The following is a 17,479-nucleotide window of genomic DNA, read 5'->3' on the forward strand; positions in this document are numbered from 1 at the left end:
ACCATCGACAATTCTACATTTGTTTCCCAATTGCGTCATGGCGTCAATAGAGATCAAGGACGCCTATTACCATGTACCCATTCACCCCTCGTCTCAGAAATATCTCAGGGTGGCAGTACAGGTGTAACAATCGGTTGTCCAGCTTCAATTCAGGGCCCTCCCCTTTGGAATATCGCAGGCACCCAGAATTTTTACAAAATTGATGGGGGAAGTGTTGGCACAAATAAGGAGGTCAGACATTATAATTATTCCTTATCTAGAAGACCTGCTAGTGGTGGGGCAATCTCCAGAATCCCTTTCAGCTAGAGTTCAGAAAAGTATTGACGACATTAATGAACTTGGGATGAATTATAAATTGGGAAAAATCGTGTCTTCGACGCAGAGTTTCCAATGCACCTTTCTGGGAATTCAACTAGATTCCTTATCCCAAAAGTCATACCTCCCAAGGGGGAAGCTTCTGTGAATTCAACAAAGGATAGAGGAATTCAGCAGGTCCAGAATGACCACTCTAAGGGAGGCCATGTCAATCCTAGGATCAATGACATCCTGTATACCAGCAGTAAAATGGACACAGTTCAGATTCAGAATTCTTCAGATGCACATCCTATTTCTCTGGGAAAAGGAACTAGTTTCTCTAGATCTCAAAGTTCTGCTGCCTCTTGTTGGTAATGCTGGGTTCACACCTGAACGTTCGCGATGGAGCGCTCTGTATGCGCGATTGTACGGGCGTTTGCAATCGGGCATACAGAGACAAACGAACGCCCATTGTCGCGCGTTCCCGAAAGTCTATGTACGGGAACGCGCGACAAGACGCCCCAAAGAAGCTCATGTTCTTCTTGGGGCGATGGGCGTTTTACAGCGCGATCGTACGCGCTGTAAAATGCCCGGGTGAGAACCATGCTGATAGGGAAGCATTGGTTTCTCCTTGTTGAGCGTTTTACAGCGCGTAGGAACGCGCTGTAAAACGCTCAGGTGTGAACCCAGCCTCAGACTCCCTGATATGGTGGACAAGGTCAGAGAACTTAAGTCAAGGGGTGAAATGGATAAAGGACAATCCTCTAATCCTCACAACCGACGCCAGCCCCCAAGGGTGGGGTGCTCACTCAGTTTTGGGGTTTTCCCAGGGGCAGTGGTCAGTGTTTCAAAGCCAACAATCTCAAAACTACAGAGAGTTAAGGGCGATATACTGTGCCCTGATGGAATGGTTTCCCTCCCTAAAAACAGACATGTCAGGATTCTATCAGACATTGCGACAGCGGTAGCCTAAATCAACAGGCGGGGGAGGAGATGACATCTCCTCAACTTCTTAAATTGTCATCCAAGATCTTCTAGTCGTTAGAAGGGGAAGTCTGTTCTCTTTTAGGAGTTCATCTAAAAGGGTCAGAAAACTTCCAGGCAAACTTCCTGAGCAGGTACAAGGTCAGTCAGGGTGAGTGGTGTTTGGTGGTGTTTGATCAGATAGGTCTATTGATGGGGACCTCCTTTTTTTTTTTTTTTTCCTGAACCCAAGGGATCAATGGGCTGTCACAACCTTGGGGCAAGAATCAAGTGTACGCAATCCTACTTATCACACTTTTATCCAGAGTGATCCAGAAAATAAGGAGGGAGGAGGCAACAGTAATTTTAACAGCCCCCTATTGGCCGACGAGAGTATGGTTTACTTGGTTAAGGAAGCTGTCTCTTGCGAATCCCTGGATACTTCCAGGGAGGGAGGATTTGTTGTATTAGGGGCCTCTTCTTCATCCTGAGATAGGGAATCTACACTTAACAGCATGGATACTGAAATGAAATTCCTTAGAGCCAGGGGATTATCAGATCAGGTTGTAGAGACATTACTAGCCAGTAGGAAAAGTTACCACTGACGTTTATTTGAAAATTTGGAAAACCTTGATTAGGTTTGCAGGCACGGGTTTGGATCTGTCAGCCCCACCAGAAATCCCTCTGATTTTAAATTTCTTGCAGGAAGGTCTAAATAAGAAATGAAGGCCTAGTACACTTAAAGTTCAGGTCTCTGCCCTTAGTGTATTGTTCGACTGTACTTTGGCATCTCATCCTTGGATCAAAAGATTCATGAAGGTGTCAATTAGATTAAATCCATTCCCTAAACCCAGATCATCTCCCTGGGATTTAAATATTCTCCTTTCCATGCTCACGCAAAGTCCTTTTTGAATTATTGGACTCAATCTCCCTGAAGATGCTGTCTTACAAGACGGTCTTTCTTGTAGCTATTATATCAGCCAGGCGAGTAGGGGAGATTTCAGCCTTATCCTTCTCCCCTCCTCATACCTTGATTTTGCAGGACAGAATTGTGTTGAGACTGGACCCAGCCTTTCTCCCTAAAGTAGTTCCTGATTTCCACAGGTCCCAAGAAATTAATTTGCCCTCCTTCTGCCAGAATCCCCAAAATGAAGGGGAGGAAAAATTCCATGAACTAGATGTAAGGAGATCCAAAAGGGTGGAGAAAAGCCCCTCAATTATTTGTTCAATTCCAGGGCCCAAACAAAGGTCTAAAGGTTACTAGATGCCAGATGGATAATGAGAAGTCTAGCCTACTCTTCTGCAGATCTTCAGGATTCTCGGCCCATTCTACAAGGGCTATAGCAGCTTCCTGGGCAGAAAAAGGCTGTGCCACAATTGACCGAATTTGTAGAGCAGCTACATGGAGCTCTCCAAGCTCGTTTTATAGACCATTATAGATTAGATCCATCTTCTGCTCAGGACTTGGCCTTTGCAGTCAGTAATCCCACCCTAAAGTTATCTAGTCTATTCTCTCACAGGTGCTGTCAAGGGGCGTAATGGAAATACATTTATTACTTTTACCGGTAATCTGTTTTCCTTGAGCCTATGACAGCACCTACTTTATTCCCACCGTGTGTGTGTGTGTGTGTATGTGTGTGTGTGTGTATATATATATATATATATATATATATATATATATATATATATATATATATATATATATATATATATATATATATATATATTTATATATTCTCTTATTCGGCGGTCATTGTCACAATGATCTTCATCGACCGCAGGGTTAGGGGCCAAACATTGCTATTATTTGGCACCTCAGCAAGACCAAAACAAACAATACAAATAAAACACCTGCCCGGCTGGGCTCTAACTAAACATGAGGACTCCCTACCTCACTGAAAGCCCCGTTCACACACTGGAAGAACATGTGGCTTTTCCCAGCCTAACAATCCAGCACTTCCAGTCTTAAAGAATTTAAAGAGGAAATATGCGGTCAGTCATATATTTAAGATGCTTTATTTATGTATAGTATGTTAGTTTCTTTGTATTCAGAAAATGGAAGGTCCTAGGATTCTTGTCACAAACTGAGGATGGACTGTGGAGAACCCTATTTAAAGATCTGGGAAGTTCCTGTTTCCTGTCCGGAAGGGGGAGGATCTCTCACAGGTGCTGTCGTGGGGCGTAATGGAAAACGGATTAGCGGTTAGAGTAATATATGTATTTTGCAACAAAATGGGCACTCATGACCCGGAGGCTTAATTGAGGGAGGTTTCCCTCTGCCACCTCCCTTCTCATTCGCCATTCCTTGCCTTTTTTATTTTTTGTTTTCTGTCTTTTCTTTTATTAATTATACCGAGATATGTATGATATAGATTCCCGGTGACAATTTCTCTGTAATATGGCACCTTTTATAGTGTTATACCTGGCACATAGAGTGCTGCAGGGACTCGGTGTGCCACCATGTATACTCTGCTAGCCTAAAGCAGCGCTGTCCTGTAATCACAAACCCTTCTCTTAACCCCGGTGTTGTATATTTCTCCTTACCGGAGTTTAAGGGTTTATTCTGCATTAAAAATATGCATCAAATGCATTTATGTCTTTTATATCAAAATTTGTTTCTGTAAAATATAGAAGATATTAAAAATAGAGGTTATGTTGTCATCTGCGGGGAGAGATTATTGGAGAAAAACTTCTCTGTATAAATTTTGCGTTGCTTTATAGAGTCTGTCAGTAGTTTTTGACCATACAAAACTGATGACAGCACTGAGTAGGTGCTGGAGAAAGCAGTACAAACCTACCCTTTGTACAGGGCTGGGCAGTTAATCAAATTAATTTGCCCAGCAATATAACTTTCAAAAATTGTTAAATCAAATTTTTGGTCCGGAGCGGTTGTGTTAGTACAACCAGTGTACAGTCTCTTCAGTCCCTGCTGTATGGCACAGGCGGAAGGGACTGGAAGACCCTAGACCAGTGATGGCGAACCTATGGCACGGGTGCCAGAGGCGGCACTCAGAGCCCTCTCTGTGGGCACCGCACCCTGGAAAAAGTCTATGGTGTACCAATATACTCTGGACTTTACCAGCCATTCATCAGCGCAGGGCGCACTATGAACAGCACGGACAGCACATTGAATGTAGGCAGGTCATTATACTTAAATGATAAAGTACATGGAAAATATACTATACTGGACTGGAGTATTCCGGTTACATTGCAGTGCTGGCACTTTGCGATAAATAATCGTGTTTTGGGCACCCGGTCTCTAACAGGTTTGCCATCGCTGCCCTAGACGGACTGTACTTCTACATCGCTCTGGATCACCTTGGAAGCGAGCTCCCAGTGTAATGGCCAGGATCCGGAGATGACTCTCTAGGTATCGTGGCATCTAGGCAGTTAGAGGGAGGGGGCTCCCTCTGTCCCCATTGGCCCCCTGCTGAAGTAATTGTGCGGTGTAGATGTGTTGCCATGGTAGTCAGTGGCCTAACATAAGCCATGACTGTGCCACAGGCATGTTCTAATAAACTGCCTGGCACTGATACATCATAGGCTCTAGTGCATTGGTATGCAAGATACACCAACACATTAGAAATGCAAAGTCTTCTTGAGTTTGTAAAGTCAAAAGTTTTATAAATAAAAATATATTTTTTTTCCTTAAAGGGAACCTGTCACCTGGATTTTGGGTATAGAGCTGAGGACATGGGTTGCTAGATGGCTGCTAGCACATCCGCAATACCCAGTTCCCATAGCTCTGTGTGCTTTTATTGTGTAAAAAACGATTTGATACATATGCAAATTAACCTGAGAGGTGTCAGAGCTTGAAAATATGACTCTTTTATGTTCATTTGCACAAAAGGCGGGAAGCACAGAAATGCATAATACTTATTAAATTCGTCTGCAGATTAAATTAAAAGTGTAACGTATATGTTTAGGGTAACACAATGAACATTTAGAAACGCTCAGTGAGGGTAGCATAGTAGAGGTGACAGGTTCCCTTTAAAGGAAAAAAAACACAACACACATGGTATCACAGTGTCCGCCATCAACCTGTATAATAAAGATGACATGGGGACAACTTACACCACCTGCAGAAAATGGCAATGGAATTGTTTTGTTTCTATCCCCCCTTTAAAAAAATAAGTAAATAAAAAAATACATATTTGCTATCGCCATAATTGCACTGACCCATAGAATAAAAGTAACATACTAGGTATGCCAACACGGTGAACATCATACATTTATAGTGCAAAAAACAACAATGGCAATAATGCTTTCTTTTTTTTTTTTTTTTTTTTTTTTCATTACTACCCAAAACAGTTAAGTTATATGTACCCCAGAATGGTGTCACTCAAAAATACAATTGGTCCCACAAAAAACAAGTGACTGTCAATGGAAAAATAAATAAAAAAATGATTTAAAATTGATATTTGTCCTTAAGGAGTTACTCCCATTTTGGACATTGGGGTCATATCACCAGGATATGCCCCTAATGTCTGATAGGTGAGAGTCCCACTTCTACTTAGAATAGAGCCTGCAAAGTCCCAGAGGCCGCACAGCCAGCCTTCATTCATTCCTATGGGAGTGCTGAAAATAGCCAAGTAGCGCGCTCTGCTATTTTCAGAAATCCCATTTAAACAAATGGGAAGCGCTCTATGTAAGCGCGGCCCAATTCTATGGGGCTTACGGAAATAGATGAGCCAGCGCTCGGCTGTTTTCAGTACTCCCATAGGAATGAATGGAGGGCGGACGGGCTCTATTTTAAGTATAGGTGCGGGTCCTAGAGGTGTGACCCGCACCTTTCAGACCTTGGAGGCATATCTTAGCGATATAACCCCAAACTATAAGATGGGAGAACGCCTTTAAGTTGATATCAAGATAATATTATTATTATTTATCTTATTTTATTTTTTGCAAAATGAAACCGCCTTAATAAATAAAAGCTCCACAAAAAGTATGTTTGTCCTGCTCTCCCCAGTCCCCACCTAGGGCTGTCAACAGTTCTCTATGGTCAACTGGCTTGAAAACGCGGTGGGGCCTTGGAGGACCCATATAGTGCCAAAATTGTGCAACAGTTCTGGTGTAAAAATGTGTCTCAAAGTAAGCCAACCAATAGTTGTCTATCCCTGCACGAGATGTGTCGTCCAGCCTGAGCCCCTGTGATAAGTCTGATGCAGGTCTAGACACCATGTCTGAGGTTACTCCATTTATAGAATTTGTAAATCGGGGTCAATAAATATGGTGCAGATAAGGTATGCCAGATTATTTTTTTTTTTTTTGCAAATTTAATTAAGAATTCTGACATTTTCTCTAGTGTCTCTCCCCCAGTGTGTTGCTTGTGCTTATCAAGAATTTTGTAATTGCTTAGAAGAGTTTTCTGAATACATGAGAATGTCTGTCATTGCCCTTTTGCAGAACGCATGCCAAACTTTAACCCACGCCTGTATACCAGCAGAACTTAATTGCATTTTAAGAGGACCTGTGTGCTTAAATACATGAAGAGATGCTTCATGGAGACCAAGTATCTCTGTGTTGTGCCGTTACTCTATTATTTCTCCCATAAATGGGTGAACAAATTGACAGCTGGGTGTTACCGTTCCTTCTCAAATGGTTGTGTCCCTACATAGTCTGATACTGGCTGTACAATTGGACAGTGCCTGTGTGCAGGGACACATCCCTAACTGGTAGTACCCAGTTGGCAATTTATTCATACATTTCTAAGAGGAATAACAGAGGAATTACAGAATGCGAAGAGTTAGGCTACTTTCACACTTGCGGCAGATGAATCCAGCAGGCAGTTGGGTCACGAACTGCCTGCCGGATCCGGCAAAATGTATGCCAACTGATTTCATTTTAAGACGGATCAGGATCCTGATCCGTCTATGCATGGCAAGAACGGATCCGTCTGTCCGTTTGTCATACAGACAAACAGATCCGTTTCGATATTTATTTTATATTTTTTTTACATTTTTACCAGTCTGCACATGCGCAGACCGGAAGGACGGATCCAGCGTTCCGTTATTTTGAATGCCGGATCCGGCACTAATACATTCCTGTGGAAAAATTCTGCAAGTTTTTAAAGTTTTTTTTTTTTTTTTTTTTTTTTTTTTTTTTTTCCACCGGAGATAAAACCGTAGCATGCTGCGGTTTTATCTTTTGCCTGATCAGTCAAAAAGACTGAACTGAAGACATCCTGGTGCATCCTGAACGGATTGCTCTCTATTCAGAATGCATGGGGATAAAACTGATCAGTTCTTTTCCGGTATAGAGCCCCTAAGACGGAACTCAGTGCCAGAAAAGAAAAACGCTCGTGTGAAAGTACCCTTAGAAGAAAAAATGCTCCAGAATTGATGGGATATGAGTATTTACTATAGCTGTCATGTCAGGAAAGGTAAGAGGTCACAAAAACGAGGAAACTTTTTAGTCTACATCCAGACGACACAAAAAAAACGTGCTTTATAACAGTCGTTTTCAGAACCATTGCAGTCTATGGGGCTATTCACATAGCGTCCGTCAAAAAATAGGATATGGCCTATTTTGGCTGTCTTCATGGCCAGATAGTCCCCATTGAAAACAATGGGACTGTTTTAACGGCCACTTAGGCAAGAGTGCACGGGTACACTAGTAATAAAATGGCCCTTCAGGGGTTAAACAAAAATGGGGGGGAAAAAAAATATCTCATCCACTGGCACACGCTGGGATGCCTGCTCCTCACAGAATGCAGAAGGACCTGACGCCCCCAGCGTGTTGATGTCATCACAGGTCCTTTCAGGCGATATCATGTGAGGAGGGAGTGTCCTCTTTACTGCATGCAGCAGGACCTGCGATGCACATCGCACTGGGAGCGTGTCCTGTCCTGCGCATCCAGTGAGTGTCACTGCTCGTTCAAGTGGATGAAGCAAGTATTTGTCGGCCCCCCCGGTGTGCCTCGGCCTTCCCCGCTAGTGCCGTTATAACTACAGAGGGGTGGAAAGGGCATTATTTATATTGGGGCATACAGTGAGGGAACTGCAGGGGTTGGCGTTTTAACTTAACAACGTAATGAATATCAGCTGTTAAAATTGAGGCAACCTATCTGTTAAAAACAAACAGACCAGATGCAAAAATAGGTGAAAATCGTCGTGTGAATGTAGCCTTAGAATAGTTCTGTGTACGTTTTATTACTTGAGCACTACATTCCAGTAATATTCTATCCTTCTGTGCAGCACTTTGTTTCACAATTCCACAAGTGACCTTTGCGCTTTTATGTGACTTTGTACAATGAAGCCTGTATAAACCAGAAATAATGCGGGCAATCCGTGAATGCAGCATCTTCTCTGACCCAGTTTCCTTCACCTCCTTCTTATCTGATAATGATCGTGGAGTCTGCTGTTCTAGACATGGAGCAGTCTAACGCCATCTGTACTGCCATATGCAAGGCTATAGAAAAGGAAATAGTTAGGTAACCGTGGTAGTGGACGTATTTTCACCTATGCTGAGAGAGAAAAAATAATATATATTTAGCAACGTCTGGGAATTTTTCATATAAACGTTGTATGTCTATTGGATTACATAGGTCAGGCATGCTCAACCTGCGGCGCTCCAGCTGTTGCAAAACTACAACTCCCAGCATGCCTGAACAGCCTACAGCAGGGCATTGTGGGAGTTGTAGTTTTAAAACAGCTGGAGGGCCACAGGTTTCGCGTGCCTGATATAGGTGAGTGTAGGATTATTTGTCGTCACTAGTGTATATAATGGTGACCCTGGCATGTGCCGGCTGTACCAGGCTGACTCCACTGTCAGGAGCTGGGAATGGCACTGCTTTTTATCTATGATTAATCAAATAAATATGTGAATGTCTTTCTATGACTTTATTGACTGTATCCTTGTGTGTGTGTGTGTGTGTGGCCTTAATGTGCATTTTTGATTAAATCTGCGTGAAGCCTGCACCTTATACATGTGGATTCTGCTGCACCATTCCCATGCGCTGGTGATGGTGGTCTGTGACTGTGTTTAATATCTCCACCATTATGTTACACTTTGGTCCTCCGGTACTAATGACCGCTTCCATAATGGAAAAGCTCATTAGTATTTGCCCAATAAGACGCAGGGGCATCTGACGGGCTACAGGTAGAATTGTATCTATGCTGTTTAGGTATTACCATTACCATCACATTTATACCATCCATGGCGTTCATGGGTGGGTGCACAGAAAGACCCAGAACCAGCAACCAGATGAGCATCCAGATAATGGTGTGGTCCTGGCACTCCATGGAAAAAAAATCTTTTACTTCAAAACATGTTAAAAAGGGACACGCAAGTACCGGGTCCAAGCGGATGCATATGAATCTTATACCCTTGGAATACGTACTTTCACGCTGCCCGACCGATCCGGCAATTCAGACGCAAACTGATGGCATTTGTCAGACTGAACCGGATGCGGATCCGTCTGACAAATGCATTGAAATACTGGATCCGTCTCTCTGGTGTCATCCGGAAAAATGTATCTGGTTTTAATTTTTTTTGCATTTTTAAACATCTGCGTATGCGTAGACGGGATAAAACTGATCAGTTATTTTCCGGTATTGAGCCCCTAGGACGGAACTCAGCGCCGGAAAAGAAAAAGGCTAGTGTGAAAGTACCCTTAGTAATTGGTACTGTATTACAATATGCACATCTAGAACTTTACGGCTACCAGTCGGGAGGTACATACTCAAAGGGATTTTGTTATATCTTGGAGGTATATTCCCAGAGTCCTGTAGGATCATATCGGTTCAGGTACTTTATCAGACAGTGTTCTCATCTGAACAGCATTTTTTTGATTCTTGTAACCAAAATTTTTTCACTCTACCAACATTTTTTTTCATACTACAAATCCAGGGGGAACCTTCCTCGCATTCTCATCCCCTGATGAGCTGTGACTTTCGGGTACAGTAAAATGATTTGGAGCTTTGGGACCATTAGTAACAGAGATTAATTTGTAGTAACCCCCCTTTTTTGGTTAATTGGATCTGTAATATATTATCAAATTTTATTAACTATATGTTATCAATAGAGATGAGTGCATTTCATGTTTATGAAATTCGTTCACTCTTTGTTTGGTAAAAGCAGAATTACATTATGGATTCTGTTACCACGGACCATAACGCAATTCTAGGACGGAATGCTTAACTGAATGCCTTTAGAGGCATTCCGTCATAATAGAAGTCTATGGCCTGCCTAACGGAAACGGGATGGATACGTTTTGCAGCCTATAGACTTCTATTATGACGGAATGCCTCTAAAGGCATTCGTCATAGAATTGCGTTATGGTCCGTGGTAACGGAATCCATAACGTAATTCTGCTTTTACCACCAAACGAAGCGTGAACGAATTTTACAACATGAAATTCGCTCATCTATAGTTATCAAGTGAGAGGGATTTGATTTATAATGTATAATACATGACCCTTGAGGTCACATAAGGTAGTGGCAAACCGTATCAGGGACATTTCAGGGTCACTAGGGATCGCCCCCAATGGGGTGGCCATTCCGTATATAGGCAGGGCCTACAGTATAGGGGTAGACAGGGACACTATTCCTTTCTTCCCTAGTGCCCATAAGTCCAACTATACCATTTTAGGCACTTTATGGAGATTTTTTTTGTATCTAAAAAAATAAAGGTTATGTTTTAATGGTGGTGGTCTGTGACACCGTTTTATATTAGTAGGTGTTATACAGGCACATTGAACCCCTTTAAGGCTACTTTCACACAGCGTTTCTATTTTCTGGTATTGAGATTCGTCATAGGGTCTCAATACCGGAGAAAAATGCTTCTGTTTTGTCCCATTCATTGTCGACGGGGACAAAACTTAACGGAATGCTCCAAAATGCATTCCATTCTGTTTGGTCGCGTTCCCATACTGGACGTGGGATGCGGAGCAAAACTGATTTGTCATGACCCACAATGCAAGTCAATGGGGACGTATCCGTTTTCTCTGACAAAATAAAAAACTGCACCATCCCCCATTGACTTTCAATGGAGTTCATGACGGATCTGTCCTTGCTATGTTAACGATAATACAACCAGATCCGTTCGTAACTGATGCAGACGGTTGTATTATCAGTAACGGAAGCGTATTTGCTGAACCCTGCCGGATCCAGAAACGCGCTAGTGTGAAAGTAGCCTATGCCAGTGCTGGCCATGGTGGGGTTTCGCTTTCCTATGGCCATATTCCATAGTGAGTGGCATTATAAAGGGAAACCTAAGAACATTCCAGACGTCTTGTGGCTTTAGGATTATATTCCATGAAAGAAATACTATGCCAGGCAAGTGTGTAACTGGTTAAAACATAAGGTATCATTAGCGTCTATTTTAATGCTATCTTTGTCCTGTTTCTATGACTACTAATTTCAGAGAACTTTATCACTATTTTACAGAATTTATCACTTGTATCTGGATAGCAGAGAAAATAATGGAGCAGAATCTACTGCGCGTCAGTCCATGTAATGAGAAACAACTGGTTTAGGAAATGTGACATCCTGTAAAGCCTGTCATGGTCACTGATGTCTTTACTGTAAATCACTAATTCTTAAGCTCTCGGCCGTCTACTCGTTTATTGTTGATGGCCTGTCCTCGGGGTAGGTCAACACTATCTGATCAGCGAGGATCCGACATCCCCGCCAATCAGCCGTTTCAGTATAGCGCCAACTCTGGAACAAACAATTGTCCATTGTGTAGTGAAAGGATCGGGATACCAGAGTGCTGTTCCTATTGAAGTGAATGGGAGCAATAATGCTACAGTTACAAGCTCTGTCCACCACATACTGGATGGAGCTGTATAGTCCTGTTCTGGAGCTTTTCTGAAACGGTGGATAGACCTACCGGACCCTCGCTGATCAGATGTTGATTGCCCATTCTTCGGACAGGCCATCAGTAGTAATGGCGTTGGCAACCCTTTTAAGACCCCCATACACATTAGACTACTGTTGGGTGAACCTGCCATTTTCTTGGCGTGACCAATTTGACAAAGGGATGAATATATATTAGAAACTCCGGCCTCCCCACTCCCTGCATTCCGTACTGAGCCAGAACTGTGGAGTTGGGCCCCTTGCAGACGAGCATGTCCGTATTAGGTCTGGAAGCGTTGCGAATGCGTTTAGTGAAAAATGCGCGATTTCGCAGGCAGTCATTCAGTTTTGCCAAGATCGTGTTCAGTTTTTATTGCGCAGGTGTAATGCGATTTTAATGTGTTTTGCACATGCGTGATAAAAAACTGAAGCTATACAAACAACATCTCTTAGCAACCATCCGTGAAAAACTCATCACAAGCAAGTATCTCACCTGGTGGTTCAGTTTAGCTGGAGATGATTTTGTTTAAAGTTGTATGGGCTGGATTTCTTTGGACTGGGAGACAGGTTGGTAGTGGGAGTCTCTCAGTCCACACTCCTAGTCCATTACAGGTTCCCTAGCCCCAGGTGAGGCCAGCTGGATTAATAGGAGGAAGGAATAAAGCAATCCTCAATGTATGAGTCTGGGGAGAGAAAGTGACCCTAGAGGGGGGAAGCCTGCAGAGGCTAGGAGGGCTGAGGGACCACAAGGCTGTGTGAAGCCGGATCTTTCCTCTGGATTTATGATTGGTGAGCTGACCTGCTAAGGGTTGGAGCCTTAAACCCTGCGTGAAAACTGTGCTTTAGAGGCGAGTCAGGAAGAAGACCTCTGTATTAGCTAGTGCCTAGACAGGCAGGGGTTTATTTTAGCGATGTTTGTTTGTGCTGGTGCTGAAGTGCCACAATAAAGCACCATTTGGACTTGAACCCTGTTTTCAGAGGAGAAGTCTATTAAAAAAATTAAAATAAAATTATATATATATATATATATATATATTGAAAAGAAGGGAGTTTGTTCCACTCGTCTTGATGGTAATCCAAAAGCACTTTATTCAATATTCAATGTAAAAACATCCAGGTATAGAACGCAAAGTCTACGTGTTTCGGGCAGAAACCGGTTTCTGCCTGAAACGCATAGACTTTGCATTCTATACCTGGAACCTGGATTAACATCAAGACGAGCTGAACAAACTCCCTTCTTTTCATATTATCCTCGCTTGCTCCTAATTCGGGTGAAGGAGCTGTTCCGTGCTTCAACATTGGAATCCCAGGCAGGTGAGAGCCGCTCGAATAACTTATCTTTGAATAATATATAATTATATGATCCACCAGACCCTTGTGTCAATAGGCAATTGTGAATGCTGTAAAATATATCTCGAAATGCTGTTAAGAACGGCCCAGGCAAGATGGCTGCCCCCATAATGATGATCAGGAAATAGTATTTAAATTTAAAACACTATCATAAAATAAAAACGGATTAGAAAAAATTATGGGCGACACCGTCCCCTATTAATAAAAGAATGTCTGGCTGCCGTTTTCAGCAGGACTGAAGACAAACAACATAAACCATATCTTTGCTTTTAATTGCATTTTATCTAAACCGGCAATCCAAAGTTTAGTTTTACCTTACTTTTTAAGTGTGCAGTTTTTCTTGTATATTTTTGCTTGTACTGAAGACCCATCAGTCTGTTCACGGAAGTAGGTGTCAGAGGTGAGTGCAGGCTTGCATCAGTCTGCATTTCTGCTTCCTGTAGCTTCAGCCAGGCATGAGAGCAAAGGAGCCCACAGTGTGCAGGCATGACTAAGCGAATGCAGCAAAAGCGAGTAATGATGTCAGAAGGTCCCTGCAGGACAATATATGACAGAGTGCTGCCCCTCAGTGTGTTTTAGACACGGCTGAGTCTCATGCAGCATCCCAATACTACACATGGGGCTGCTCTTCAGGAGATGCTTGAAGGCTTCTGTGGCACACAGCAGATTTGTCATTGCCCCCTGCACCATGCCTCACCATAGGGTTATCCTGACATCCTCAGGATAGGTTATCATTATCACATCAGGGGGGGGTACTAGTCCCGGCACCTCCGCCTATCAGCTGTTTCGGAGAACCAGTGCGCTACCCGGAGCTCTGGTGTGTGATGCAGGCTCCCGCCAGCTTTCCAAGGACTGCGCCATACATCATATAGTGGCAGTGCTTGGTATTGCAGATCAGCCCTATTGACTTGAATGGGGATGAGCTGTAACTATGCCATTTGACCAATGTGCAGTGATGTCACTGGCCTAGGAAGAGGCTTCTGTACTCCAGGCCTTTTCTAACAGCTGATCGGCACAGGTCCCGCGTGTCGCACCCCTGTAGATCTGATACCGATGACCTAGGATAAGTCATAAGTATTTAAAGCGCATCCCCTTTGGTCAGTGTGCATTTAATGAAATCTACGCCATCTTGTAACAAGTACATTTCATCATATAGACCACAAAACTGGCGTAAATGATAACACATCTGCTGGGCCCATGCCCTGCCTTCACCATGCCCCTTTTTTCAGAAATTGATGAGCACGTTCTTGAAACGCCAAGTCTGACTACATTTAGTCTAGTATTTTTTTTTTTCCCCCTCCAGTTTTTGGCATAGGGGGCAAAGTAAATCGCCCGCATTGTTTGCTATTAAAAATTTCTTATGCTGTTTACCATTCACCATAATTGACATGATATTAAATCTTTTGTTATTTTACTGTTCTTAAAGGGGTTGTCCAGTGTCCCCACCTTACCCTACACACTGATCCCCGGCCACCCATGGGACCCTTGTGTAGTTGCTGAATGTGGAGGCGACCATCTCCTTTTCTGTGCAGGCGCTGAAAGTGTTCATGTGGGTAAGAGATGTGATCGCTGCCATCCTGTAAGCTATGGACGCAGCGGGGAGCTTTTTTTTTTTTTGCCAGTACACAGCATTTGATGGCATTTTTGAAATTTTCCCCATAAGTTGCCGACTTCTATGGGGTTGAGTACGATACAAACCACAGCCGCTGAACAATGTATGGCACTGTGCTTGGTAAGCATGGAGACGACTCTCACAGGAGTGTCGGTGCCTTCTCAAACAGCTGATCGTGCCAGTGTCAGACCCCCACTAGTCACATACTGATGACCTATCCTGAGGACGCTGGTTTCCGGCACCAAATTCACGCTGAAACCTGTGCCAGAAATACTCAGTCTGAATATACCCTTATTGTTGGGGTACTGCTACACATTCAGGGTTTTTGAAGCCAAAACCAGGGGTGGATTCAAAAAAGGGGAGTAATCCACTCCTGATTTTGGCTTCAAAAACGGCTTCAGCTGCTGTCATATGGCAGTATTTGCTGTAATATTCCCAATATAGTGTCAGAAGGCTCAGTACTGACCACGACTTAGGTGCTGCATACCATACACACACCCACGCACCAGCTGAGGGGTTGGCTGTCTGGTACTGCCACATTAAGGGAACCTGTCACATTGAATGTGGTGTCTGATCAGTAGATAGCAGGTCATAGAGCAGGAGATGCTGAGCAGATTGATAAATACTTTTATGGTAAAAGATTCCGTATAATTTATATCTCTGCTCTTTCAATACTCAGTATTGTAAAAGATATTAGTGGCAGGCAAGTGTCTTCTGGTTTGATTTTGGGTATGTTTACATGGGGTGTAAACCAGTTATTCTGATGAGCCCCACGCCTACTGTACTGTATAGGTGTCCACTGTGATGTAGATGTAGTGAGTGGAGCACACGAGGAAATGTGTCGTGTTCTCCTTCTGCAAGGCTTTCCCATGGAGACAGAATGATGTCCCTTTTACTGTGATAATTGTTGGTTACTATACTAAGATTGTGAAATACATAAGGGAATGAGTTTAGATGATGCAATGACGAGGTCTATTCCCAGACGGCTCTCTACAAGGTGTTAGCATATTGTGCCTTTATACTCATTAGTTTCCGGTTTTGCCTGTAGTATTTCTCTATATTAAAGAGAACCCATCCCCATAAAATGCAGTGCAATCTGCAGGCAGCATGTTATAGAGCAGGAGGAGCTGAGCAGATTGATATATAGATGTGTGGGAAAAGAGTCAGTAAAACCTGTAAAGGGTTTTTTCTGGGATCTGATTTGTGAGGGTCCGACACCCACATTGATGAGCTGATTGAGAAGGCACCGGCACTTTCAGTACCGCCGCATCTTTCCCTTAGCATTGCCTAGGCTGAGTGACATCACATTTGTTGGTCACATGGCCTAGGCACAGATCAGCCTCGTTGGATGAGCTGCAATACCAAGCACAGCCACTATGCAATGTGCGGCGCTGTACTTGGTGAGCAGTGAGAAGGCCCTGCAGCTGATTGGGTGTCGGACCTCTACCAATCAGATATTGAGGACCTGTCCAGAGAATCTCAGAAAACCTCATTAAACCTTTGCTCTTTTTTTGCATCAGGGTCATGTTGGGTGTTCCTACTTACTCATTGACAACCCTCCGTATATGCTTAGCCAAGCCGTTAGCTGTCAATCACTGAGTGGCACCGCCCACATGACTCCAATGCATAGAAAGAGCAGATATATAAATGTAGAAAATACAAGTTTTACTGAATCCTTTCAAATAAAATTATGTCAATCTGCTCAGCTCCGTCCTGCTCTGTAACATGCAGACTGCACTGCGTTTCATGGTGTTTCCACCAGATCGTGGCATGGAGGTTGAGATAAAGGTACAGTGACTCGGTTACTTGCTCAACCGCCATATAGTTTGGTGTTTAACTAGATTCTAACATATAACTTAGAAATGGAAAAGCGAACATGGTGCACACATGTGTATTAGGCTGAACATTTCCGGCTTCCGGGCTAGTCCAACGTGGCATTATAATAATTGTCACCCTGGGTGTAAATGGCTTCTGTCTTATTAAGAAAGGCTGCTGATTGGTGCAAATTGCACTCAAAATTGATCAAAATGGCTGTGTTTGGAACCAGAAATGTGGCTCCTCATTGCACCACCAGTATTCAGCCTATTTAATATATTGTATAATGCATTCAGTTCTAATTCTTCTTTTTCCCATTGTCTTCGCAGCTTGTAGGCGGGCAGTTTGACCTGGAGATGAATTTCATCATTCAAGAGGCAGAGAGCATTATTTGTATGGTTGAACTGTTGGACAAATGTGATGTCACCTGCCAAGCGGAGATCTGGAGCATCTTCACTGCCATCCTGAAGAAGAGCATTCGCAATCTTCTGATCTGTACTGAAGTTGGTTTGGTTGAACTGGTTTTGAACAGAATTAGTAAGGTTGACGGCATGATTGCAGGTAATTGAAGCATTACTTGTTTCTGTCCAGTGACTGCTGGTATAGAGGACGTCCCAAGTTTTTTTAATAAACTGCTAGTAATCAC

At 43.2% G+C, this 17,479-nt stretch overlaps 1 protein-coding gene across 1 annotated transcript in view; it reads left to right on the forward strand.

The window, feature by feature from the left end:
* LRBA (LPS responsive beige-like anchor protein) overlaps positions 1 to 17,479 on the forward strand; it is a 568,467-nt gene that overhangs the window by 14,552 nt on the left and 536,436 nt on the right. Inside the window, exon 2 of the mRNA XM_044300361.1 lies at positions 17,163 to 17,394. Coding sequence (XP_044156296.1) covers positions 17,163 to 17,394 — 232 coding nt within the window. The remainder of the gene's footprint in view (positions 1 to 17,162; positions 17,395 to 17,479) is intronic.

The sequence above is a fragment of the Bufo gargarizans genome, chromosome 1 (genome assembly GCF_014858855.1).
Source record: "Bufo gargarizans isolate SCDJY-AF-19 chromosome 1, ASM1485885v1, whole genome shotgun sequence".
In the NCBI taxonomy this organism is placed as follows: domain Eukaryota; kingdom Metazoa; phylum Chordata; class Amphibia; order Anura; family Bufonidae; genus Bufo; species Bufo gargarizans.